Consider the following 27910-nt stretch of genomic DNA (forward strand, 5'->3'; position numbering starts at 1 on the left):
AAGCCCTTGGCCGAGGGTCAGTACTCACTCGTGCAGGAAGAACTCAATAATGCTTACCGAACGAATGAATCCAGGGTGGAATTTGGTGAAAAGAAATGATTCTTTAATACCCATTTAAGAATTAAAAAAGAGAGACTGTCTCCAAATCTTCTCTCATTCAGGGCTCACGTGGAACGCTGTGCATTCCAGTTGGATGATTCAGGAAGGAGAAATCACGGCTAAAACTGGTGTGAGTCTGAGGAAAAGGATTATTCTGTGAGAAAAGGGAACAAGGCGCTATTAGCCCCAAAGACAGGCATCTTTTTGGATGGACGCTTGCAACCTAAATCTACACTGAGTGGTCAAAAAAACCCAAGCGGAGGAAAGACGCTAAAATGTGAGGACAGCATCAGAGTGATTCTCCCAAAATTTCTATCAGCACTCCATCCTCACTCTAAAACGCTCAGATCTTGAAAACAGGGGCTCTGGAAATCACCCGCGACGCTTTGGTGACTCCCCAGGAGACTGTAGTTATCCTTCTGAGAGGAGAGTTTTGCGCCCTGTTGCTCAGGCACCCAGGCCGTGCGGCTGGCCCTCGAGGACCTGGGCACAGAGGACTCAGGCGCCTCCACCAGCTCCTCAGGGAGATCCCCGCCGGCGCCCCGGCCAACCCGACGCTTTCCTGCGGCGACTCCAGCTGCAGGGTCAGGAGTCAGACCGGGTTTTGAATTGCCTCAGGCCCTGGTTCAGGCAGGCGGCCAGCCTCCCCGCACCTCCTGTGCCAAGACGGATGGCCAGGTTGGAGGCTCGTGGCCAGGTCTCCAGGCGGAACCGAGGCCTGGGGCGGAGACCAGTCTGCAGGCGTGGAGGGCGGGGCGCGCCGTGAGGCGCTGCTGGGGGCGGGGACGCGCTGGATGCCAGGCCGGGGGTGGGGATCGGCCAGGAGGGCCGAGGCCAGTGGGTGTGCTGAAAGGCCTTGGAGGCGTGGTCACAGGGCTGGAAACCCGCCGGAGGGGAGGCCGGTGGCCATAGGCCGCGTCGCGCAGGGCGGGAGGGGCACGCATCCTAACCTGCCAGTGGACTTTGCCAGTCCTGCTACGCGCCAGGCCGGATCCTACCCAGGCTCTCGCGCGGCCACCAGCCGGGCCTTCGGCGGCCTCTCCTGGCTCCGCGCGCCAGACCACACGCGGGGGACAGCAGAGGTGGCCTTTCCAGGGCAGGGATTAGGGGGCAGGATTGACGCGGATCCTTGGTTTTCCCAGGCTTCAACCACCTAAGGCGGGGCTTGCCGCTTGGAATCCGAGAATGAATTACACACGGTTCATCACGGCTGTGAGCGCGGCCAGAAAGCCTTCTGCCATTCGAGTCATGAGTGAGTGCGGGCCCTGCTCTCCCACTGGAGGGGGCGGTCCCCGCAGAGCTGCTCCGGGCGGCCTGAGCCCAGCTCTGCGCAGACCTGGCACAGAAGGCGCGCTGGAACGGGCACGAGTGTGGGCCATCAGCAGTAGAGAGAGGGCAGGCCGCTGTGGACACGTCCTGCTTAGGCTCCAGAGGGCTCTTCCGGGCACAGGATTCGGGGTTCGGCTCAGCGTGCGGGCGCGTGCGGAGTGGGGAGGGCGGGTTCGCCGGAGAGAGAGGGGTGCGCGCGGAGCCGGGCACGGACGGGCCGAGTGGAAGCCCGCCTTCTGTTGCTGTGACCCTTGGCTTGTCTGCCTGATCACTCCGCCTTCTTAGATGCACGTGTCTATTCCTCAGTTCCTCCACCGGTGAGGTCGGCCCACAAAAAAAGGCATCTTCTGTGTTTCTTTCGGACTAGCATTCTATCACTAGAAATCGTTACACTTTAAAGTTTTACTGACTTTAATGCAGCATGCTGAACCATCTCTGTTTAGGAAAGTCTTCACTGAAAGTGTTTCTTCTTCTCCTCCTTATTTGTTGTAGCTGAGATATTGGGCAAGTCATCGAAATCTGTCCTCTCCCTGGCGACTGGAGCACCAAACCCCAACACGTTCCCTTTCAAGACTGCGGTTATCACCACAGACAACGGAGAGACCATCCAATTTGATGAAAACATAATGAAGAGAGCACTGCAGTATTCTCAGAGTGCTGGGTACTGATCAGTAGATAATGTAACCTTGTTGGTTCATTTTCATGAGCAATATTCTACAGCTCGCTGATAGAGTGACGTGTGCGTTTTTTAACTGGGTATTCAGCAGTGAGGAAGGTTTGGGGAAGAGTTTTAGAAGAAAAAATAATTGCAGCAATGATACTGAATGCCTAAGATGCCAGGGACTGCTTCTCAACCTTACACGACTAGGAGAGGGAAAGAAGGCTTTTGAAAGTAGGTACCATTTGAGCTGAGACTGGAATAAAAGAGAGAGAGAGAATATAGCTTGGTGAAGAAGCAGGGTAGGAGAAAGGAGGAAAAGGATGACCCAGGAAGCAGCCAGTTTAGGTCCTGGGGAATTTTTTTAATGATTATGTTCCCTTTCTAAACAGGCAGCTACGTAAGTGTGTTGCCCTCAGTTCAGATGTGTTTAATTTCATAAAGGCAACTGGAACACATATTCTAAGGCTTTCCTCAGCTGGTCTTCTTCCAGTGATAAAGGGTAACTTGCAGAGTGTCTATGAATTATACTTTATTAAAGCCTGTTTGCTCTGTGATTGAAGAATAATGCATGTTGAGTGCATAAAAATTGTATTGTATATAATGTATACAGAAGCATTTCTTTCCATGATGCAAAGAACTTACTGAACCTGCACTTCTAGGTATCCTACAGAAATCTCCCTAAGGGAAACAAAAAATGAATTACGCAGTGAGAGCTCTAATGTAAAAGAAAAAGTACAGGCTTTGGAATGAGAAAGCTCTTTTAATCACCAACTGATTAACTTATGTGGATTTCTTAATCTCTAAGTCTGTTGCCTTGTCTTTTAAGTAAAGATATTAATATTGGCAAAAAGCATTTGAGGACCTTTACAGTGCCTGCTATAAAGCCACCATCTAGTTCCTGTCTACTATTATCATGACTTTCACTACTGTCAATTTTTACGTGCATTTTATGCTTTAGACTCCCAGAGCTGTTATCCTGGCTAAAACGGTTACAAGTAAAATTGCATAATCCTCCCACCATCCATTATCCACCCAGCCAAGGACAAATGGACATGTGTGTCACCTGTGGCAGCCAAGAAGGTCTCTGTAAGGTAAGACTGGAAGGAAGGGCACCCGCGGGAAGAATCAAATACTACGTTCACCCATACGGCCATCTCTCCCTTAGCCACAGAGCATCATGTTCTGTGGGTTATGAAGGCTTCCTTGGCTTCACCTAGAATCATAAGTGGAACTTAAAGACATTCACCAACCTGATTTCTCTTAAACAGAGATCCCACCATCAATGACCCGGAGCTCTGAGTCATTAGGACAAGATTCCCATTCAGGAAGAACTCAACCCCTACCTGCAGCTTAGTGAGCACTGCTTACTTTCATCTAGCTCGGAGATTCAGGCTACATTTCAGTTATGTTTGTGGTTATGACATTTCAACACATGACTTTTAAATTCTTTGAGGGTGTATCCTGATACTCCTGAGATGAAACGTCATTCCTTTGTGTGTCTGCTGGTGTCATCGTCTGTGCCGGCTGCCCGTTGTGCCCTGACTCCCTCTTGGCTGTGCTTCTCCAGGTCTACGTATATGTCTGTGTCTGTGCCTGACTTCTCCTCTGGGTTACTTTCTCTCTCTCTTTCCCTCTCTCTCTCTCTCTGCCTCTCTCCTGGGTTCCAGGAACTCCACAGAGGTAACCATCACTGGGGGGTCCCCCAATAAAGAGACTGCATATATGGTTCTCAGCTTCATCTATTTGTTTCTTTTCTTTTTCATGAATAATTAGTCCTGGATAAGGAGGCTCTACATTCAGTCCTCACACCTAGATGAAAGTATGACTCTTGTTTATCTCAAAGCAGAGTAGCTTTCTTGCTCTTCTTTTTTATGTAAATGTGAAAGCTGGTTAGTTTTCATGAATTTTCATTAAATTATTATTACATAATAATGTATTAAAGTAATAAGACTATAATTTTCCTCCTTCTTTTTGGACTTAATTAGGAAAAACAAAAGGATTAGCTGCTGTTTCAGTTTTATTGTTGAAGAGAAATATTTGTGATGCCCCAGACAAGTAGGGAAAAAAAGGACTTCAGTGAATTTCTTTGCTTAGGTGCCTTTTTTTTTTTTTCCAGAAAGATGCACAAGAAAGTTTCTTCTTTGTCTCTTGCAACATCAGTCATATCAAAGAGGAAGAGAGCATAGATGGCCAAATGCATCAGTAACTCACTGGCTTATAGCCATGCTTGTTCCAGAGGCCTCCTGGGAATCCGGTTTACTATTTCTCCCACTTTGTTCCCCAGGATGGATATTATTTTAGGTGTCCGTGTCTCAGATAATAAACAGCCCTCCCTCCTCATTTAGGATATTTGACTTTCTCATGTCCCCTAATTGACATGGGAAATGAATGTGATGAGGTTTTCATCTGATCCACAGATGATACACAAGCCACCTCAGTGATCTGTTTGGTCCTAGGATGTCCTGTAAATCCTGAACCAATGAACTTGTCAGAGGAAGATACTGGTTGTCATAAAAGGCCAAAAGCCCATAAGGAAAAGTAAATCGAACATCCTAGTCCAAATTGGAAAAAGATGTCACATCTTCTGTCTCAATGGATAATGGCCGTGCTGTGTGTCAAGAGCTCTAGTTTGTTAAAATGATATAGGGAGGAGAGGCTTGACCTGGGGACTGTGAGATGTCACAGGCTGGGAAAGGATTATTCTCTGACTCATGTAAGATTTAGTCAGAATGGACCCCTCTGACTTAGGCTGGAAAAATCTCTTGTGTGGCTCTACTGATGTCACAAGGCATCATACTGTCCTCAAGATCCCCCGAGACTGTGGGCCTTGTCCTCCCTGACCTCTGAGTCTCCTTTACCCTTGCTGAGCCCCCCTCCTTTCTGGAATGCTCCCCTTCCTCCTTGCCCTGCCCCACTTGCAGTGTCCCTTATGTATGGGAGCCCCATGAGGCTGGGCCCCCAAACCTCTTTCCCCTTCACACACACACCCCTTCCCTGGGCATCACATCTCGGCGATCACGTCCATGCCATTAACTCCAGGCTCCCTGCACATCCACGCGTCCACCAATCCACCTGATCCATCCCAGGCTGTTTCAAAGGCACCTCACACCAAAACACACTCATCTGCTTCTCCCTCAGAACAGACAGCGTCGGAGGTGTTTTTCAGTCAGTGGCACTCCTCCCCCCACCTCCCCACCTGCACAGCCAGAAATCCAGGGGTCCCTCCTGACACCTCTCCTTCCTCGCGCCCCCTCAGTCCACAGTTAGGTCTGCTGTTCTGATTTCCTAAATGCCGCTCAGTTCTCTCCAGCCCCACCATCATCAACCCATCCAGACCACCCTTACCTTTCCCAAGGACTGCAGCAAATACCTCCCAAATGAGCCTGAAAACTTCCCAGACTCCACCTGTACTCTCATTCCTTTTTGATACTTTGAGTTGCAGCCAGAATGACTTTCTCAAATGCCTGTCTGGTCACCTGACTCCCCGGTCCCGCCCTCTACTTAAAATTCTCCCTGGGCTCACTTGGCCCAAAGGCCTCCCTGGGATGCTCTCTGCCCACTTCCCTCTGAGTCCTTCCACTCTCCTCTTCACACTCCACCTCAAGCCACAGGATTCTTTCAGTTTCTCAAATTGTGTACGTATTGTCACCCCTCCTCCTACTCGTCACTTCCTCAGGGAAGCCCTCCCTGAATGCTCTAAGTTCCCTGAGTGCCCAAGTCCTCCTACAATGAGCACGTAGAGCCTTGGCATCTATACGTAATAGCGCGTATCACCGATTTTACATATGCATTTATCTGAGTAGTTATTTGATTAGAATCTAGCTTTCAATGAACTAGCACCTCCACGAGGATAAAAACCATCCCACTATACTCATCAGTTTGTCTCCATAGGTCCTGGCTTATAGCAAAGATTTTTAAATTATTCAAAGAAGGAATACATGAATTTTAGGAGCCAAACCAGTTATGTGTATATATATATATTTTTTAAACCCAGAACGGAGGTTTGCAAACTGTGGCTTGAGAGCCAAGCCAGCCCTTGTCTGATTCTGTAAATAGAGTTTTATTGGAACTCAGCCACACCGTCGGCTGACGTATTGTCTACAGCTTTCTCACCATAGAGGCAGAGATGAGTAGTTGCAATGGAGACACCAGGGCTCACAACATACGTCCCATCTGGCATTTACAGGAAACTTGCCAACTCCTCTAGAATCCTAGTGAGCCCAAACTAAAACAAAAAAAGGCGGGGGGAGGTGTTTTCTAAGAATGGAAACCAGACTAATGAAGTTAACCTATGCTTCTTTTGTTAGGTATTTGAGATGATCGTTAATCCTGGAGATAATATCCTCGTAAATGAACCTATTTATTCAGGAACAATTCATGCTGTGAGTACACATGTCTACAAAAGGCAACTCTCTTTTCTTCTAACAAATAAGAAACCACTGCACCTTGAGAATTCTCTGCCCACTGAAACATAAAATAGCATCTTTCTTCTTAAACAGGAGAATCATTAATATATGCAGAATATGTGAAATGTACCCTCTGCTTTATACATTTCTCCTTACAAGGTCTAAATGCAGAGGTGCTAAAATTGGGTTGTGCAAAATCATGTCCAGATTTGTTAACATTCCACCTGAAATGTGACTTAATTTACAAAGACATTTTTTCACTACCATCTATATGACCACATGCCTGCTCTGCTGTGCCCTGGTCAGAACACACCACTGTTGGGGGCACAATACTTTTGGGTCGATGTGAATACAGGCTGGAGCACAGTCGGAGAAAAGCGACCAAAGTGAACAAAGAAATGGAAATAATACCATAGGTTGAATTGTTTTAGGAACTATGCTCTTTTCCGCAGAGAGACAAGACTCCACAGGGGCATGAGAATTGTCCTCAGGTACATTAAAGCTAGCCATGTGACAGAGGAGTTAGGTTTGTCTGTGCGTGTCCTCAGGTTCATAGAACTTGAACCAAAGGGTAGAAACTACAGGAAACAATTTCAACTCAATGTAACAACTGTCTAACCATCAGCCTTCCCAGCTCTCTGAGGAGTAAAGCACTGCCCATCACTGCAGGGGCTCAAAGAAAGAAGCCAGACACAAAAGGACAAATATTGTATGATTCCACTTGTACTAAATACCAAAAATAGGCAAATTCATAGAGACAGGAAGTTGATGAGAGGTTACCAGGGCCTGGGGGAGGGGGAAATGGGGAGTTGTTGCTTAATGACTACAGGGTTTCTGTTTAGAGTGATGAAAAGGTTTTGGAAATTGATAGTGAGAGATGCACACATTATGAACGTAATTAATGCCACTGAATCCCACACGTTAAAATGGCAGATTTTTTTGTTATATATATTTTACCACAATTTTAAAAACTAAAGTAAAATAATGGCCTTAATCATTGGATACTAATTATGCATTATTTTCCTGAACTCCAAAGATGTAAGATTATGCAATGCCTGTAAATGTGAAACTTGTATCTATGTAAATAGCACGATTAACACACGTTTTCACATGCCCAAACAGAAACCAGTGCCACGCTGTGAGGGAATACGCCGACGGTCTTGGGTGTTTATCTCGTGGCCCAAGATGAACTTGCTTTATTCATGTACATGTGTTTTTAAAGTCTAAGGCCTTTTAAATTTGCCACAAGTAGGGTCTGGATTATTCTCACTTAGTGCATAAGTCTACGTTTGATGACTAATATGAGTGTTTGCATATTCTTTGAAAAATTTTTTTCTGAGAACTTCACTCAATTATTGGGTTTTTTTTTCTTAATTTTTATTGAAATATAGTTTACTTACAATGTCATGTTAGTTTCAGGTATACAGCAAAGTGATTCAGATATATATATATATCTGTTCTTTTTCACATTCTTTTCCATGATAGGTTATTACAGGATATTGAGTATACACTTCCCTGTGCTATACAGTAGGAACGTGCTGTTTATTTATTTTATATATTGTAGTGTGTACATGTTAATCCCAAACTCCTAATTTATCCCTCCCCACCTTTCCCCTTTAGTAACCGTAAGTTTGTTTTCTATGTCTGTGAGTTTGTTTGTTTTGTAAATAAGTTCATTTGTATCCTTGTCTTAGACTCCACATATAAGTGCTATCATATGATGTTTGTCTTTGTCTGAGTTACCTCACTTAGTATGATAATCTCTAGGTCCATCCATGTTGCTGCAAATGGCATTATTTCATTCTTTTTTATGTCTGAGTAATATTCCATTGTATATATGGACCATATTTTCTTTATCCATTCATCTGTTGATGGACATTTTAAGTTGCTTCCATGTCTTAACTATTGTCAGTAGTGCTGCTATGAACATTAGGGTGCATGTATCTTTTTGAATTATACTTTTCTCCATATATATGCCCAGGAGTGGGATCACTGAATCATATGGTAACTCCACTTCTGGTCTTTTAAGAACCTCCATACTGTCTGTTCTCCATAGTGGCTACACCAATTTACATTCCCACCAACAATGTCAGAGGCCCTTTCCTCCACACCCTCTCCAGCATTTATTATTTGTAGACTTTCTGATGATGGGCATTCTGACTCATTTGAGGTGGTACCTCATTGTAGTTTTCATTTGCATTTCTCTAATAATTAGGGATGTTGAACATCTTGTCATGTGCCTGTTGGCCATCTGTATGTCTTCTTTGGAGAAATGTCTACTTCAGTCTTCTGTCCATTTTTTGATGGGGTTGTTTTTTTTTTGTTTTTTGATATTGAGCTGTATGAGCTGTTTGTATACTTTGGAAATTAATCACTTGTCAGTTGCACTGTTGGCAAACATTTTCTCCCAGTCTGTAGGTTGTCTTTTCATTTTGTTGATGGTTTCCTTTGCTTGTTGTTAATAAGTCCCAATTTTTTCTTTATGAACATAAAACATAAAAACACAAGACTTTTATAAAACTATGTCTATAAGCAAGGCCACTACTTTCAACTTCAGCCTCTGCAATTGGTACAGTATTGAAACACTTCCACATGCCTTGATGAGCCACTGCCACTATGCTCCCTGGCTCCTCTCCTAAGACCACCCTGAACCCCCCATGGTACAGAGCTAATGCTGACCTGGCATGGGGCCCACAGAATGCACCTGAAGTGCCCGTGCTACACCACCTGTCCAATATTTTGAATATCACCTCTGCTTATAACTATTTTATGTATTAGCATCACAGATGCTGTATGTGATAAATTTACTTTGTAAAAAAATTCCTTAATAAACTCCTATTTTATGAAGCAGTCCCAACCATAATTATAAAGATGATACAGTCAGAAGAGGCTGGGTTATGCTGTGGAATAGCTGACCCCTTATCTCGCTGGCCTATGGCTGCAAAGTCCTGTCTTTCTCTCACACGCCGTGTCCACGGTCAGGCCACCAAGCTCTGTGCCATGCCATCTTCATCCCAGGCCCCAGAGTGACAGAAGCAGCCTCATCTGGACCGCTGCCAGTCTTAGAGCAGAGGGAACAGGGAACGAGAGACCCAAGCTGGGATTTAAAGCTTCTGCTTGGAAGGAACACCCATCACTTCTGCACGCAATTTATTGACCAAAGCCAGACCCCTGGCCAAGCCTGACATATATGAGCAGGGATGTCTACCCTTCCTCTAGGAATTGACAGGGAATATTTTTGAACCATAATGGAAGCTTAACCAGGGCAACAGTGGAATCAGAAAATACCACCTCAGCCCTTGGGTGTAGGGCTGAGTGCAGGTTTGTGTTTAAGGGTATAAATGGTAACATTTTCGTTACTGTAAGAACCAGTGACTATGATATTTGGTATCATGTCTGAGTCTTGGGTTTTCTTTTCTCCTGTCCTCCACAGGTGCAACCACTGGGCTGCAACATTATTAACGTTTCCAGTGATGAGCACGGGATTATTCCAGACTCCCTCAGAGAAATACTTTCCAAATGGAAACCAGAAGATTCAAAGAACCCCGAGAAAAACACCCCCAAATTTCTTTATACTGTCCCAAATGGCAACAACCCTGCCGGGAACTCATTAACAACTAACCGCAAGAAGGAAATTTATGAGGTATTTTCAAAGATTGTGCTATGTGGCTGTGTTCTTGTTTCTTTCTGACCCTTTAGAAGAGTGCTCTCAAGTTCCTTCTCTGATTAGCCTCTTGCTCTCAAGGAAGATGATTTTTTTATTTTATTTTATTTTTTGCGGTACGCGGGCCTCTCACTGTTGTGGCCTCTCCCGTTGCGGAGCACAGGCTCCGGACGCGCAGGCCCAGCGGCCATGGCTCACGGGCCCAGCCGCTCTGTGGCATGTGGGATCTTCCCGGACCGGGACACGAACCCGTGTCCCCTGCATCGGCAGGCGGACTCTCAACCATTCGCTACCAGGGAAGCCCAAGGAAGATGATTTTTAATAAAAGGGTCCCCATAAATTTAAACTCAAGAAACTATTACGCTCTTGCTATGAGGGTTTCCTTTCCCTTTAATTGATATTTTGGTTGAAAGAGACGTTACTGTTGGTGTAGTGTTAAACTCACCTCTTCCTCCCCTCTCTTCCTTCTGTCTTCCCCTCACCCCCACCTCCAATGCATCCCGTGGCTCCCACCACCAACGTTATCCAAACCCACCGTCTCCTTGGCCGCCCGCCCGCCCTCCCGGACCCCGTGACTGCCCCCCTCCTCACAGCTCCCGCCCCCGGCTCGTGGCGTCCTTCCTGCTCAAGTGTAGATCTACAACCCCTCCTCCAGCTGCTTCCCTGCACTTAAAACAAGATCAGAGTCCTTCACCTGCCACGCACAGTTATGCGACCTGGGCCTCGGTTCTCAGGTCTCTCACATCCTTCTTGTTGCAGCTACAGAGCCTTCCTTCTGTCCCTGACACACCTACGCCTTCTATAAACGTCTATCCCTTAAACATGCCAAGTATTTTCTCACCCCCAGGGCCTTTGCTCCTGGTCCCTCAGTCTAAAATCTTCTGCCCTGTCATCTGCACGCCTGGTCCTTCCTGCCGGCCTGAGCTCTCCTGGAGCTTCCATGTCACTCTCTCTCTCTCAGACATCCACCCTCTTTAACCTTCTGCCCAGCCCTCAAAACCTCCCTCCTGACCCTCTGTTCACTATCCACTGGCTCACGTTCCTTCTGTCTTTCCCACCAGATCGTAAGTTCCCTGAGGACAGAGCTTTTAGGGCTGGCTCCTGTCCTCCTAGGACACGGAGCCCTCAGTAGCTTCTTGGATGAATGAATGAATGAGTACAAAGAACTGTGGTTCCAAGTGATTTTCATCTTCGAGCGCTCTGAAGAAATAAATATGCTCCTTTAACCTTTTTTAGCTCGCAAGAAAATACGACTTTCTCATCATAGAAGACGATCCTTACTATTTTATGCAGTTCAACAAGGTAAGTGCAGTGTCAACTCAGCCCACAATCAGTAGACAAGTGGCTGTAAGTTACTCTGCTGATGTGAGTTTAGCCGGGCTGCCGAGCATTTTCATCTCTGGTATTACTGCTCTTTCCAGAAATTCCTTTCCTTTAGAATAGCGGCTGGCTCTCTGTGCCAGGCACGTGGAGGGTCGAGTGAAGTCAAGGGTGAGGGTCGTCTGGACTCCAAATCCAGGTCGTGGCTCCTTAGACATCGTGCCAGGGTTACGGAGTGGGTGTCTCCTTGGGTGTCAACCTCAGTCTCTCGGGGGTGGCTGACGGGCGGAGGACTTGGGAGGCGTGTCCAGGCGGAAGGAGAAGGACGGCCGCGCTCGGTCATGAGGCGGTGGTGGGCAGAGGAGGGGCGTGCCTAGCATCATGCTGCCCGCTCGCCATCCCTGTCGCTTAGGGTCGGGGACTTTCCTGCAGAATCATGGGCTTTTAGATCCTTTCCCACTATATATGTACACCACTGTCCACGAGCACGGTTTCCTAGGAGACAACAGTAGTGGTACAGACTCCCAATGCCCAACTCCGCAAAATCCAACACTGTATTTGCTCTCAGGGCTGCACAGAACAAACACACGCACTCAGTCCCCACTCTATATCTACGGAGAAGAAACAGAACTCTTGGCTTTTTATCTAGTTTGCCTGAATACCATGTCTGCCTGCCGCCCACCTTCAACACGACCATGGCCCCCTTTCTTGTTGGCATTTACGTTTGAAGTAAATATGGAAGTTTCAGCATTGCAGACCGACTACTCTGCTCGTCTTCCCTTGCACCTTTGTTGTGTTTCTAGTTGGTCTAAGGCTCAGCATCTCTTCCTAAACAGCCCTGAATGCTGACGGCCCTCTTCGCTTTGGTCTTTTCCAAACTAGTTTTTCTTGAATCCTTCCTCGAAATCTGTACATCCTGGATCTCAAGCCTTGGGACGAGGAGGTCCTGTGTGAGGTTCCTCTAAACTCACGGGAGTGGCAGCGTGAGCAAGTGCGAGGACGTGTGTGTGTATTTGGCAGAAAAGCCGTGAAGATCGGCAGATACGAATAGAAGAACGTGCATCTCTGGTTTTTACTCCATTTCAAAGGGCTGAGATGAAGACAAGGAAAAGGATGTTTGTCCTACTGTTCTCCAAATCCATTCCTCCCCAGTCTCTGCACAAAGTAGGGATACGGTCTCTAACAGACTTCCCAAACCAACAGTATTTTTCTTCCATTTCAAGCCCTGGGCACCGACTTTTCTCTCCATGGACGTTGATGGGCGTGTCATCCGAGCTGACTCTTTTTCCAAAGTCCTGTCCTCTGGGTAAGGCCCTGGCTGTGCCTGCAGGCTGCAGCTAAAGGTGACAGAGGCTGCACCTCAGCAAACAGTTCTCATTTAAGATACCTGTATTCCCGTTTGATTTCATCTATTAATACCAGGCTTTTCTCCCAACCTGTCCCCAGTGGTCAAAGATAGTTGGCCATTAAATTTACAGCTGTAGGGGGACTGGTCAGGTTTTTGGTTACATATACGAAAGAGCACATTTAGAAATACGTGGTCTATTTTAACTGTACAATTTAATTTAAATGTGTATTTTAAATAAGAAGTTGTTTTATTAGACTGTGTTAACTGTCTAGGTCCATTTGTCCCCAGGTCACAACTTTCTTCCCCATGAAATCACTAACATGGTATTAATTGTTAATGCAGGGTTGGTACTGTGCCTTTTCTCTCTTTGTGCAGGTTGCGAATAGGGTTTATAACTGGTCCAAAGCCCTTGATCGAGAGAATTGTTTTACACATACAAGTTTCAACGATGCACCCCAGCACTTTTGCCCAGGTATGGACAACTTAGGAAATAGGAATTTTTTTGAATCAGATCATAAAACAAAATAGATGTTGGCAAATAAGACTGAGTGAACATGACAGGGAGAGAAATCACTGATTGCACCTCTAGTTCCGCATGGACTGAATTAGGAGACCATGCACAGCAGATGCTTGCTCTAAAAGCCAAAAGAGATTTGAATGGACCTGGTACTGTTTCACAGTGTAGACCAAACTCCTTGAGGGTCAGAGATCTTATTCAGCTGTGTCCTGGCATCTAGCCCAGGAATCCCATGAAAACTGTGTTGGACTCGACAGGACAGAAGCGTTTTGGTGAAGTAACACACCGTTAGCTTCGCTGTCCTGGAATCTGAGAGCAAGGGTTCCAAACCCACATCGTGGCCCGATCTCTCCCTTCACTGCCCATGTGCTAAGCTCCCTACAGACAGCGGCTGGAATGTATTTTAATTAAATACAGTAAAATTATTTGTGGCGAATGTATAAATTTCTTCACAAGCTTTGAGAAATGATTGGAGCCATCCCTAAGGCAATCTTGAGAACCAACCATAAGGACAGGACTGCTACCTAACAACTCAAAAGGGGTAGTTTATGTAGAAGGGACATTTCTTTGACATTATGCATTCCACAAAGTGCACGTGTCCCCGTGTTTTATCAAGTTGGGGACTTTTCCATATTTTCTGTATCTGTTATCAAACAAATTTCACTATCCATTTACATTTAGAACTTCCATTTTGGATAGAAAATCTCTGAATATATTGTATAACTTCATGTATCGACTGTACATGGGGGGGGTTGTTTATTTTTTTGTCAATTTATCTCTTTATTTTGATCATAACATTTGTTCAATTTCTGGAACTAATTTTTTTTTTATATCTTTATTGGAGTATACTTGCTTTACAATGTTGTATTAGTTTCTGCTGTATAGCAAAGTGAATCAGCTATATGCATACGTATATCCCCATATCCCCTTCCTCTTATATGTCCCTCCCACCCTCCCTATCCCACCCTCTAGGTGGACACAAAGCACCGAGCTGATCTCCCTGTGCTATGCGGCTGCTTCCCATTAGCTATCTATTTTACATTTGGTGGTGTATATATGTCCATGCCTCTCTCTCACTTTGTCCCAGCTTACCCTTCCCCCTCCCCACGTCCTCATGTCCATTCTCTATGTCTCCATCTTTATTCCTGTCTTGCCCCAAGGTTCTTCAGAGCCTTTTTTTTTTTTTAGATTCCATATATATGTGTTAGCATACGATATTTTTTTTTCTCTTTCTGACTTACTTCAGTCTATATGACAGACGCTAGGTCCATCCATCTCACTACAAACAACTCAATTTCATTTCTTTTCATGGCTGAGTAATATTCCATTGTATATATGTGCCACGTCTTCTTTATCCAGTCATCTGTCGATGGACACTTAGGTTGCTTCCATGTCCTGGCTATTGTAAAGAGAGCTGCAATGAACATTGTGGTACATGTCTTTTTGAATTATGGTTTTCTCAGGGTATATGCCCAGTAGTGGGATTGCTGGGTCATATGGTAGTTCTATTTTTAGTTTTTTAAAGAACCTCCCTACTGTTCTCCATAGTGGCTGTATCAATTTACATTCCCACCAACAGTGCAAGAGGGTTCCCTTTTCTCCACACCCTCTCCAGCATTTATTGTTTGGAGATTTTTTGATGATGGCCATTCTCACTGGTAAAATGAGGTGATTCCTCATTTTACTTTTGATTTGCATTTCTCTAATGATTAGTGATGTTGAACATACTTTCATGTGTTTGTTGGCAATCTGTATACCTTCTTTGGAGAGATGTCTATTCAGGTCTTCTGCCCATTTTTGGATTGGGTTGTTTGTGGGTTTTTTTTGATATTGAGCTGCATTAGCTGCTTGTATATTTGGAGATTAATCCTTTGTCAGTTGCTTCATTTGCCAATATTTTCTCCCATTCTGAGGGTTGTCTTTTTGTCTTGTTTATGATTTCCTTTGCTGTGCAAAAGCTTTAAGTTTCATTAGGTCCCATTTGTTTATCTTTGTTTTTATTTCCATTCCTCTAGGAGGTGGGTCAAAAAGGATCTTGCTGTGATTTATGTCAAACAGTGTTCTTCCTATGTTTTTCTCTAAGAGTTTTATAGTGTCTGGCCTTACATTTAGGTCTTTAATCCATTTTGAGTTTATTTTTGTGTATGGTGTTAGCAAGTGTTCTAATTTCATTCTTTTACATGTAGCTGTCCAGTTTTCCCAGCACCACTTATTGAAGAGGCTGTCTTTTCTCCATTGTATACTCTTGCCTCCTTTGTCAAAGATAAGGTGTCATATGTGCATAGGTTTATCTCTGGGCTTTCTATCCTGGTCCATTGATCTATATTTCTGTTTTTGTGCCAGTAACATACTATCTTCATTACTGTAGCTTTGTAGTAGAGTCTGAAGTCAGGGAGCCCTGATTCCTCCAGCTCCGTTTTTCGTTCTCAAGGTTGCTTTGGCTATTCGGGGTCTTTGTGTTTCCATACACATTGTGAAATTTTTTGTTCTAGTTCTGTGAAAAATGCCATTGGTAGTTTGATAGGGATTGCACTGAATCTGTAGATTGCTTTGGGTAGTGTAGTCACTTTCACAATGTTGATTCTTCCAATCCAAGAACATGGTACATCTCTCCATCTGTTTGTATCATCTTTAATTTCTTTCATCAGTGTCTTATAGCTTTCTGCATACAGGTCTTTTGTCCCCTTAGGTTGGTTTATTCCTAGGAGTGTAAATTGGAGTGTTTCTTTAATTTCTCTTTCAAATTTTTCATCATTAGTGCATAGGAATGCAAGAGATTTCTGTGCATTAACTTTTTATCCTGCTACTTTACCAAATTCATTGATTAGCTCTGGTAGTTTTTTGGTAGCATCTTTAGGATTCTCTATGTATAGTATCATGTCATCTGCAAACAGTGACAGCTTTACTTCTTATTTTCCGATTTGGATTCCTTTTATTTCTTTTTCTTCTCTGATTGCTGTGGCTAAAACTTCCAAAACTATGTTGCATAATAGTGGTGAGAGTGGACATCCTTGTCTTATTCCTGATCTTAGAGGAAATGCTTTCAGTTTTTCACCATTGAGAATGATGTTTACTGTGGGTTTGTCCTATACGGCCTTTATTATGTTGAGGTAGGTTCCTTCTATGCCCACTTTCTGGAGAGTTTTTATCATAAATGGGTGTTGAATTTTGTCAAAAGCTTTTTCTGCATCTATTGAGATGATCATATGGATTTTCTCCTTCAATTTGTTAATATGATTTCTCACACTGATTGATTTGCACATATTGAAGAATCCTTGCATTCCTGGTATAAACCCCACTTGATCATGGTGTATGATCGTTTTAATGTGCTGTTGGGTTCTGTTTGCTAGTATTTTGTTGAGGATTTTTGCATCTATGTTCATCAGTGATATTGATCTTTAGTTTTCCTTCTTTGTGACATCCTTGTCTTGTTTTGGTATCAGGGTGATGGTGGCCTCGTAGAATGAGTTTGGGAGTGTTCCTCCCTCTGCTATATTTTGGAAGAGTTTGAGAAGGATAGGTGTTAGCTCTTCTCTAAATGTTTGAAAGAAGTCGCCTGTGAAGCTATATGGTCCTGGGCTTTTGTCTGTTGGAAGATTTTTAATCACAGTTTCAATTTCAGTGCTTGTGATTGGTCTGTTTATATTTTCTATTTCTTCCTGGTTCAGTCTCAGAAGGTGGTGCTTTTCTAAGAATTTGTCCATTTTATTGGCATAGAGTTGCTTGTAGTAGTCTGTTAGGATGCTTGTATTTCTGCGCTGTCTGTTGTAACTTCTCCTTTTTCATTTCTAATTTTATTGAGTCCTCTCCCTCTTCTCCTTGATAAGTCTGGCTAATGGTTTATCAATTTTGTTTATCTTCTCAAAGAACCAGCTTTTAGTTTTATTGATCTTTGCTATTCTTTTCTTCTTGTTTACTTGAGATTTTTCTTGTTTCTTGAGGTGAGATTGAACTTAGTATGATTTTAGGCAGCCTCTCTGCTAATGGGAGGGGTTGTGCCCCTGTCTTTCTAGTTGTTTGGCATGGGGCATCCAGCACTAGAGCTTGCTGGCCATTGGGTAGAGGTGGGTCTTAGCATTGAGACAGAGATCTCTGAGAGAGCTCTTGCCAATTGATATTACGTGCAGCCAGGAAGTCTCTGGTGGTCCAATGACCTGAACTTGACTCTCCCACCTCAGAGGCTCAGGCCTGACAACAGGACGGAGCACCAAGACCCTGTCAGCCACACAGCTTAGGGAAGCCTTCAGCCAAACAGAAACATGGTGAACGGAGCACATGCCTGTAGAAACCCTCTGCGACTGTATGTGTTTTATATTTAGAGACCATCCAGGGCGGCAGTTATTGGGTGGATCTCGGACTGGACAGTCTGACTTAAGTCCAGGCTCTTTGAGGAGCAGTGACCTCAGGAAAGTTAACTTCGTCTCATGCCTCAGTCTCTTACTCAGTATATTAGAAATCATGACCTGCCTAATAAGGGTATTATGAAGATCAACTTAGCTTAAATACGTTCATATGGTACAGCAGTTTCCGGCACATAGCAAGGACCACATAAATACTTTGTTATTTTTACTATTATTCTTGTCATTGTTAATAATCAATCTTATTATAAATCGCTGGCTCTACAAAGCTTGGTACAGCCTGTAGCATCCTCTTAGGGTGGTTTGCACATGATCAAGAGTGGTTTGCTTTTACGTTTGGGCAAAAAACACATTTCAGAGGATGAATGATGACCTTATTACTGTCTCATCCCGTTTAGCTCCTGGTATCACAGCTTCTGTACCAATGGGGAGAAGAGGGCTTCCTGGCTCATGTAGACAGGTATTGTATTTTAGGTTCCATACTTTACATAGAAATGGACTTCACTCTATTAATTTTCATTTTTGAATTATTCCAAAATAATGGAAAAACCACAATGGTAAAAAGTTTACCACCCAACAGGTCAAATAAATATGCTCTATTCCCTCATCAAGAATTCAACATTTTCATCAAGATAGAAAATAGATTCTTACAGAATGGACTCCAGAGCCTTTTAGTGTCTGCAATCAATGTAGCAAACACATCCTTTTCATTGTTTTCTTCTTCTAGGGTTACTGATTTCTATAGGAAGCAGAGGGATGCATTATTGGCAGCTGCAGACAAGTGGTTAAGTGGTGAGTGGAACTTACATCCTGTCCTGGGATGAACAGTAGCCCCTATATGAGTAAGTGATACACACCACAGAGTATTGTTAATAACCCTGGGGAAGGAAACAGGGTCCAGGAGTATTCTTGTCAAGAAAATGTTACCCTATGAATGATCTCAGAAGTAAGAGCACAAACCCTGGCACGATTCTACGCGTTTCTACTATAACTGACTGCTGCAAAGTAACTGTGGTTTGAAGAAAAACGACCAATTAGTCTAACACCAGCAATAATCTACTTAAAGCTAAATAATACCTGTACTCTAAAGGTTTTCAAAATTTTGCTCCAAATAGAAGAGGAATTGTGACATAACATATTCCTTTTCTAACTAGACTCTATAAAGACAAAACAGTACAATAGTACAAACTAAGTACAGTCTAAGGTGGATTTCTCATTACAGATGATTTGCCTTTTAATCATGAACCTCATTAATCAGTAGTATTTCTATTGCTAATTTGATTTCAAAATGCTTTAGATGTTTTTTTTACTATTTGTTTTTTTTAATTTTTAAATTACTTTTTTGTTAGTTTCTGCTTTATAACAAAGTGAATCAGTTATACATATACATACGTTCCCATAACTCCTCCCTCTTGTGTCTCCCTCCCTCTCATCCTCCCTATCCCACCCCTCCAGGCGGTCACAAAGCACCGAGCTGATCTCCCTGTGCTATGCGGCTGCTTCCCACTAGCCATCTACCTTACGTTTGGTAGTGTATATATGTCCATGCCTCTCTCTCGCTTTGTCACAGCTTACCCTTCTATTAAGGAAGAAAGTAAAATGAATTACCCGGCTTTAATTACACCACTAAAAGTGCCTTTTGTAGGAATAATAGTAAATACAAAGTATTCACTTATTTCCCTCATATCTTGTTCCCTATGTAGTCGTGGTAAAAACACAATTACTATCTTTTTGATAAGAGTACTATTCTACCATTTCCTATGGTGAAGTTGAAAAAAAGGTTTTAATCAACATCAAGGTTTTTTTTTTTAAAGGTAAAAATCAAAATAACTCTTGTTCCTTCTTGGTTTCTCTATCCTTATGTTCAATGAAATATAAAGCCTACAAATACACCAGGAATTCCTGAATTTTAAGTACTTCTTAACTACATTGCAATAAAAACTTCAATTCATTGGACTTCTGAACGATTATGTAAACGATAGGATTTACTGAAACACTAGAAGGCTCTAGAAAGGGTGGAGGAATCCTCTTCTAAAATTGAAAGAGCCACATTTGGCTTAGGGACAGTTCTAAGAAAGGGAGGCGGGCATGGCACTGGATTTCCTGCACTGCCCTGAGACCCACTAAAATCAGAAATATACATGAGTCCCCTCTCTCCCTTTCAAACCCTCCCCTTACTTTTTAAAATAAAACTCAGAACACCAATTTTCAGGACTCCTAAAACTATATTTTTAAAAAATGCTATCACCAAAGGAACTTTTTTGGAAATACTAGTTTACAGTTACTGCAATTTGTCATTTCAGCGATATAGCTGACATCATCAAAAATGGTCTCGGGAAAATTTCTTCTGTTCTTTTGTTTGTAGGTTTGGCAGAATGGCATGTTCCTACTGCTGGAATGTTTTTATGGATTAAAATTAAGGGCCTTCATGATGTAAGAAAACTGATTGAAGAGAAAGCCTTTAAGAAAGAGGTAAAACAGGAAGAAAAGCTATATTTTTTCTTTAAAGTAATAATAAAAATGGCGAGAGATGTTGATCACTGCCCGCCAACCCAAGGCATAATGTTTGCCTATCAGATACATGAACTCCTTACTAAGAACAGAATAGATTTTGGGTTATGGAATTAGTCTCCTGGTCTAAACCAGGGGAAATACAGTCATTCAGCTCAGCTACTGATTAGCTTAGTGGCTAAGAGCACAGTCTCTGGAGCCACGTCCTTGGGTGTGAATCCCAGCTCCAGCCCTGCCCCGATATGTGGCACTGGATGAGCTGCCCTTCCTGAGTTTCATCTGGAAAATGCAGATAATAAGAATCTCTCCCTCTTAGGGTTGCTATGATGAAAGCAGTCAATATGGATAAAGCACTTAGACTAACACCTGGCATATAGTAAATGCTTGATAAATATAAGCCATTAGTATTTACAATAGAAGGATTTTTTTCCTGATTATGAAAGTAAAGCATACTCATGATAGCATTATACTTCAGTAAAGCATAATGAAAAAATTTTAAATAGCCCATAATTTTACCACCCAGATTTTATGACCACTTGTGATACATTTTCTTGAAGAGGTTGTATACATCTAGTATTTTGGCTATGAAATTATTTTTTTATTAAAGCATAGTTGATTTACAATATTACATTAGTTTCAGGTATATAACATAGTGATTCAGTATTTTTAAAGATTAGACTCCATTTAAAGTTATTATAAAATATTGGCTGTATTTCCTGTGCTATATAATAAATCCTGTATCTTCTTTATTTTATACATAATAGTTTGTACCTCTTAATCCTCTACGCTTCTTTTGTCCTTCCTCCCTTCCCTCTTCCCACTGGTAACAACTAGTTTGTTCTGTATTATCTGTGAGCCTGTTTCTTTTTGTTGTATTTATTCATTTTATTTTTTTAGATTTTGCATATATGTGATAACATGTTATTTCTCTTTTTCTGACTTATTTCACGAGGCATAATACCCCTCAAGTCCATTCATGTCACAAATGGCAGGACTTCATTCTTTTTTATGGCTGAGTAGTATTCCATTGTGTGTGTGTGTCTGTGTGTGTGTGTGTGTGTGTGTGTGTGTACACACATATCACATCTTCTTTATCCATTCATCTGTTGATGGACACTTCGGTTGTTTCTATATCTTGGCTATTATAAATAATGCTGAAATGCATATTGGGGTGCATGTATCTGTTCAAATTAGTGTTTTCTTTTTTCCGGATATATACCCAGGAGTGGATTGCTGCATCATATGGTAGCTCTATTTTTAGATTTTTAGGAACCTCAATATTGTTTTCAATAGCTGCACCAATTTGCACTCCCACCAACAGCGGAGGAGGGTTCCCTATTCTCCACATCCTCGCCAACACTTGCTATTTGTGTTCTTTTTGTTAATATCCATACTTACAGGTAAGAGGTGATATCTCTTTGTTTTGATTTGCATTTCCCTGTTGATTAGTGATGTTTAGCATCTTTTCATGTACCTGTTGTTCATCTGCATTTCTTCTCTGGAAAAACATCTATTCAGGTCTTCTGCCCATTTTTTAGTCTGGGTTTTTTTAAAATAATGCTCTGCAATTATGTTACATGATTAAAATTACACAGAAAAGTTTATATCCTGTTTTTTTCACTTAAAATTAATCCGCAAGGATTTCTTCTAGGTTTTTTTTCTCCTTTTGTACTTAAATCATGTCTACTTAGATTTCATTCAGAGGCACTAATTAAGCTGAGACGTCTAAATATGCTTCTGTGTCGCTTCCCAATTTAGCAAATCAATCAACCGTTCTCCATTAATTAATTCCTTTATCATGTTCGTCACTCTTTTGTAAACACCAAGATCTGTTTCTAGTATCACTTCTGTCTTGAGGCAGTGAGTACAAAGAACAGATCGTGTTGTTGTTGGCAAACTCCTGTGCTAGAGCATAAGAGACAGTCTAGAGGTCAGAACTGGGAACTGGCTGCCTGGACCCAAGAGCCAATCCACTCCCCTGGGAAAGTCACTCATTCCCTGTAATCATCATACTTGACCGCAGGACTCATGCTTTATTAATTGTTTTAATGCTAATAACAGCACATAGAAAGTGCTTAATAAATACCTAAATGACTTAACTCATATAAGTGCATTTTAGTACAATAAATCAATTTTATTACTTTTTTTTTTTTTTTGCTTTCTTATCAATGCCATTATTCTCCAGAACATTTGATGTGTGTATCCCTGAACTAGGAGCTAAGGATACAGACTTCATATTTATTGTCATTTTTTTTCAGTCCCTTTCTTTTATTCCATATACCCTGTTGCACATACCTTTCTTTACCTTTTCTAAGTAATCTCTAACACTGCTGCCTTAGCCCAAATTTTGGTTATCTTGCCAGGAGATTATTACCATCCCCTCCTTCTCTACAGAAACTTGCTTCTGGCACATCCCTAAACTGTTCCACAATATTGGTAGAAATTATGGTTTTCATTTCATTGTTAATCAGGACAAAAAAAAAAAAAACTCATCTTCGGCCTTGAAATTTTCTCCCCAGAATGCCCCCAAATCATTTCATTCCCAGTTCATCTAACTTCAACAACCAGGGGCCAGATCTACACCATGAAAAAACAAGCAGTTTCTTAAAGTTCTGAATGTCATGATTTTACTAGACAACAATCTCGAAGACTTAACACAACCCAGCTTAGTTCTGACTCATGCACAGTTTTCAAAGACGTGGTCTATAACCTCTTCTGCTCCTGCTGTGAGTCAGAGACCCAAGTTCCATTTTAGTTTCATTGATCTTTTCTATTGTCTTCTTAGTCTCTATTTATTTCTGCTCTGATCTTTATGATTTCTTTCCTTCTACTAACTATGGGTTTGGTTTGTTCTTCTTTCTCTATTTGCTTTAGGTGTAAGGTTAGGTTATTTATTTGAGATTTTTTGTTTCCCAAGGTATGACTGTATTACTATAAACTTCCCTCTTAGAACTACTTTTGCTGCATCCCATAGGTTTTGGATCATCATGTTTTCATTTTCATTTCTCTCTAGGTATTTTTTGATTTTCTCTTTAATTTCTTCCACGATTCATTGGTTGTTTAGTAGCATATTGTTTAGCCTCCACATGTTTGTATTTTTTGCAGTTTTTTTCAATATCCACAAATCAATCTGTGTGACACACCACGTTAACAAATTGAAGAATAAAAACCATATGATCATCTCAATAGAGACAAAAAAGCTTTTGATAAAATTCAACATCCATTTATGATAAAAACTCTCCAGAGAGCGGGTATAGAGGGAATACACCTTAACATAATAATGGCTATATATGAAAAACCCACAGCTAACATCGTACTCAACAGCGAAAATCTGAAAGTATTTCCTCTAAGACTGGGAGCAAGACAAGGATGCCCACACTCACCACTTTTATTCAACAAAGTTTTGGAAGACCTAGACACAGCAATCACAGAAGAAAAAGAAATAGAAGGAATCAAAAGTGGAAAAGAAGAAGTAAAACTGTCACTGTTTGCAGATGATGCTATACATAGAAAATCCTAAAGATACTACCAGAAAACTACTAGAGCTCATCAATGAATTCAGTAAAGTTGAATGATACAAAATAAATACACAGAAATTTGTTGCATTTCTATATACTAACAACAAAAGATCAGAAAGAGAAATTAAGGAAAAAATCCCATTTACCATCACATCTAAAAGAATAAAATACCTAGGGATAAACCTACCTGAAAAGGCAAAAGACCTGTAATCGGAAACCTATAAAATGCCGATGAAAGAAACTGAAGACAACACAAACTGATGGAAAGATACACCATGTTCTTGGATTGGAAGAATCAATTTTGTCAAAATGACTTTACTATCCAAGGCCAATTACAGGTTCAGTGCAATCCCTATCAAATTACCAAGGTCATTTTTCACAGAACTAGAACAAATAATTTTAAAATTTGTATGGAAACACGAAAGTCCCCTAACAGCCAAAGCAGTCTTGAGAAAGAAGAATGGAGCTGGAGGAGTCACATTCCCTGACTTCAGACTACACTACAAAGCTGCAGTAATCCAAACAGTATTGTAGTGGCACAAAAACAGAAATATAGATCAATGGAACAGTATAGAGAGCCCAGAAATAAACCCACACACCTATGGTCAATTAATCTATGACAAAGGAGCAAGAATATACCATGGAGAAAAGACAGTCTCTACAATAAAGGATGCTAGGAAAACAGTACAGCTACATGTCAAAGGATGAAATTAGAACATTCTCAAAGATCATATACAACAATAAACTCAAAATGGTTTACAGACCTAAATATAAGACTGGATATTATAAAACTCTTAGAGTAGAACAGTCAGAACACTCTTTGACGTAAATCATAGCAATATCATTTTTGCTCTGTCTCCTAGAATGGAAATAAAAACAAAAATAAAGAAATGGGACCTAGTTAAACTTAAAAGCTTTTGCACAGGAAATGAAACCATAAAGAAAACAAAAAGGCAACCTACGGAATGGGAACAAATATTTGCAAATGATGTGACAGACAAAGGATTAATTTCCAAAGTATAGAAACAGCTCATACAGTGCAATATAAAGAAAAAAACCACAAATAACCCAATCCAAAATTGGGCAGAAGACCTAAAAAGACATTTCTCCAAAGAAGACATACAGATGGTCAACAGGTGCATGAAAGGATTTTCAATATCGCTAATTATTAGAGAAAATCAAATCAAAACTACAACGAGGTATCACCTCATAGCAGACAGAATGCCCATCATCAAAAAGTCTACAAATAATAAATGCTGGAGAGGGTGTGGAGAAAAGTGAACCCTCGTACACTACTGGTGGGAATTTTAATTGGTGCAACCAGTATGGAGGTTCATTAAGAAACTAAAAATAGAGTTACCATATGATCCAGGGATCCCAATCCTGGGAATATATATATGGAGAAAGGTGCAATTCAAAAAGATACATGCACCCCAATGTTTCATTGCAGCACTATTTACAATAGCCAAGACATGGAAGCAACCTAAATGTTCATCGAAAAATGAATAGATAAAGAAGATGTGGTACATATATCCAATGGAATATTATTCAGCCATAAACAAAGAATGAAATAATATCATTTGCAGCAACATGGATAGACCTAGAGATTATCACACAAAGTGAAGTCAGACAGAAAAAAAACAAATATCATATGATATCACTATATGTGGAATCTAAAAAAATTATACAAATGAACTTATTGACAAAATGGAAATAGACCCACAGACATAGAAAACAAACTTATGGTTACCAAAGGGGAAAGGGGAGAAGGGATATATTAGGAGTTTGGGATTAACATGTATACACTACTATGTATAACATAGATAACCAACAAGGTCCTACTGTATAGCACAGGGAACTATACTCAATATTTTATAATAACCTATAAGGGAAAAGAATATGAAAAAGAAAAGATAGATAGATTGATATACATATACATATACACATATGTATAACTGAATCACTATTCTGTATACCCAAAACTAACACAACATAGTAAATCAGCTATAGTTTAACTTAAAAAAATGAAATAAAATAAATTTTTTAATGATATTTCATTGTTTGGATTTATATTACTTTTCTAGTTATGTTAAACATTTATTCATGTTTATTACCATTTCTATTTATTGAATAAGCTGTCCTTGTCCATTTTAAAGTTTTTCCTCTGTTTCTGTGCATTCTTTATAATATATGGAGAAGAAGTAGAATTGCTGTATTTATTGTAAACACTGATTTCTATGCTTTTAGTTTTATTGTACGACATGCAGTAATTTTATATAAATTGATTTTTCTCTTGTGATTTCTTTCATTGCTTTTTAAGTTTAAAAGTCATCCTCCACTCTGAGATTAGATTCACCTATATTTTCTTTTCGTTTTCTTTAATGGTACATCACCTGTTTTCCATAAACTCTCTTAGATATTCATGCTTCCTGGATATCATTTCTACCTTGATAGTTCAGCTCCTTGCCCCTACTTCAGAGCATCCTTCTCTTTAGCTTCTCCAGAGCAGATGGACATGGTGAGTACAATATTCTCTTTAGACTAAAAGTAGATATCCATTTATTTTTTGTGTTCATTCTGTGAGTTACAACATTATTTGATATCTTCTTGGGTTTCTGCAAAATGGGTATTGGTTGGAAAGTCACAAACTACCATTCAGAGAAGTTGCCAGGCTTCTATAGATAAATGATGTGACCAAATTGGAGTTGAATTTTATTGCTTTCATGAATACATGACAGACCTGTTCAACAGTGTTGGCAAATTATCAACACGTTAAAAAGAGAAACTCTTTCATTTCTTCATAGAATTAACATGAGCCATAGTACAAATTCATGAAGCCATCCATCTCTCTCTTGAGGAAGGGTCAAATAGAATAATATGAATGATTGGAGTTAAGTAATTGCTTAATCACAAAGTCCAGCTTTAACCAGGATTACAGGAAACCAAGAAGCAAGTTCCTAAGAACTGTGTGTCGGGAACCCACAGAAAAGCCATAAACTGAAGAGTCCAGGAAGTGTAAGAAGAGTGTATACTTATCCTTGGAGATGGGTTGTCTCCGGCTGTGTTCTTGATTGACTTCCTTTCTCATGTCATTAAATATGCTTTTCATAAGTTATATATGCATAGAGCTGGACAACTGAAACTATACAGAAGGCATGTGCAGGTGAGAGAGTATATGAAAAAAATAATTCAAGTTCTGAGAGAAAATGATGATCTTGAGGGAATAAGGATTTGAAAAATTTTCTGGGCCTCTGATGTGCTTCTGTCTACGTATATTAGTGGACATGACAGCCTCTGACCCAGATAAAACTGAGGTTAATCCTGACTTTTCACTGTCTGATCTCAACCTAAGATGGATACTCTTTGTTTAAATTTCTCAAGTTATGACAGACTTTTCCTAAACAGCATCCTAATTTTATTAATTCTTCTCTCTGTTCGCTTTTAGGCCTTCCAGGGATTAGCCCAACTTATAAAGGAATCTTTATGAAGAAATCGAACTCTTCATAGCACTCACAGTTTTCAGATAAATTATTTCTATGTTTTAGCAGGAAGAAATGATTGTTGGTGTCAGACTTACAGATTGGGTTTCACCAAATACGTCATATCTGTAGTAATTTAACTAGACAACTTTTAAAGTGCCCTTGAATGCATCAGATTGCCAAAATATATTTATAATCCACATATACATGTTGATAAATTTTCAATCTGCAAAAAAATATTTTTATCCTGGATTTTATTGTAAAGATTTTTGTAGTTGCTTTATCATTTCCCATAAATTTTCTTTGAAAATAACATTTTTACAGTAAATTATTTGTAAGCAAACAATCATGTTCAAAATAGTATATAATGTGAACTTCTCCTATTTTGAAGAAAATGTAATGAGAGCTTGTTGCAAAAATTGTTAGAATTTGACCGTTATACATAATTTTTAGTAAGAGTATCACAGACATTATGTTATGGCACAGAAATCTATTTAAAATAAAATTCTGAATCTAAACATACCTAAACGTCTGCCTATTAATTCTAAGTAAGGAGGAGAGATTAAGGACTGAGTAAAAGGTACTACATTGTATTTTTATGAAACTACACAACTTTCAAAATTGCATTCTTATCAGTTACGTAATTTCAATCTACTAGACTCCTTTGAGGTACTTAGGATATACTTTTAATGATTTTCTT

General features: G+C 40.9%; 1 protein-coding gene and 1 long non-coding RNA gene across 6 annotated transcripts in view; one reads left to right on the plus strand and one right to left on the minus strand.

Annotated features, from left to right (window-relative positions):
• LOC138842731 (uncharacterized) overlaps positions 1–27910 on the minus strand; it is a 554863-nt gene that overhangs the window by 455981 nt on the left and 70972 nt on the right. The window lies entirely within an intron of this gene.
• Positions 677–27687, plus strand: LOC132597517 (kynurenine/alpha-aminoadipate aminotransferase, mitochondrial-like). Of its 2 annotated transcripts, XM_060301351.1 has the most exons (14): positions 677–777; positions 1242–1351; positions 1921–2089; positions 3048–3180; positions 6397–6471; positions 9929–10138; positions 11396–11461; positions 12703–12785; positions 13203–13299; positions 18101–18162; positions 18430–18494; positions 20068–20174; positions 26148–26249; positions 27177–27687. In XM_060301351.1, the coding sequence occupies exons 1-14, from the start codon at positions 770–772 to the stop codon at positions 27216–27218; spliced, it is 1329 nt and encodes a 442-aa protein (XP_060157334.1). In that variant the 5' UTR covers positions 677–769; the 3' UTR covers positions 27219–27687. The 2 variants fall into 2 exon arrangements, 1 of the variants encoding a protein (XP_060157334.1); XR_009564437.1 differs by lacking the exon at positions 20068–20174.

Source organism: Globicephala melas, chromosome 6 (assembly GCF_963455315.2).
Source record: "Globicephala melas chromosome 6, mGloMel1.2, whole genome shotgun sequence".
Lineage (NCBI taxonomy): Eukaryota > Metazoa > Chordata > Mammalia > Artiodactyla > Delphinidae > Globicephala > Globicephala melas.

Coding starts and splice junctions, on each gene's coding strand:
- LOC132597517 (XM_060301351.1), top strand. Junction 11,462..12,702: donor ATTTTATGCAGTTCAACAAG/GTAAGTGCAGTG, acceptor TTCCATTTCAAG/CCCTGGGCACCGACTTTTCT. Junction 18,495..20,067: donor TGCAGACAAGTGGTTAAGTG/GTGAGTGGAACT, acceptor TTTTGTTTGTAG/GTTTGGCAGAATGGCATGTT.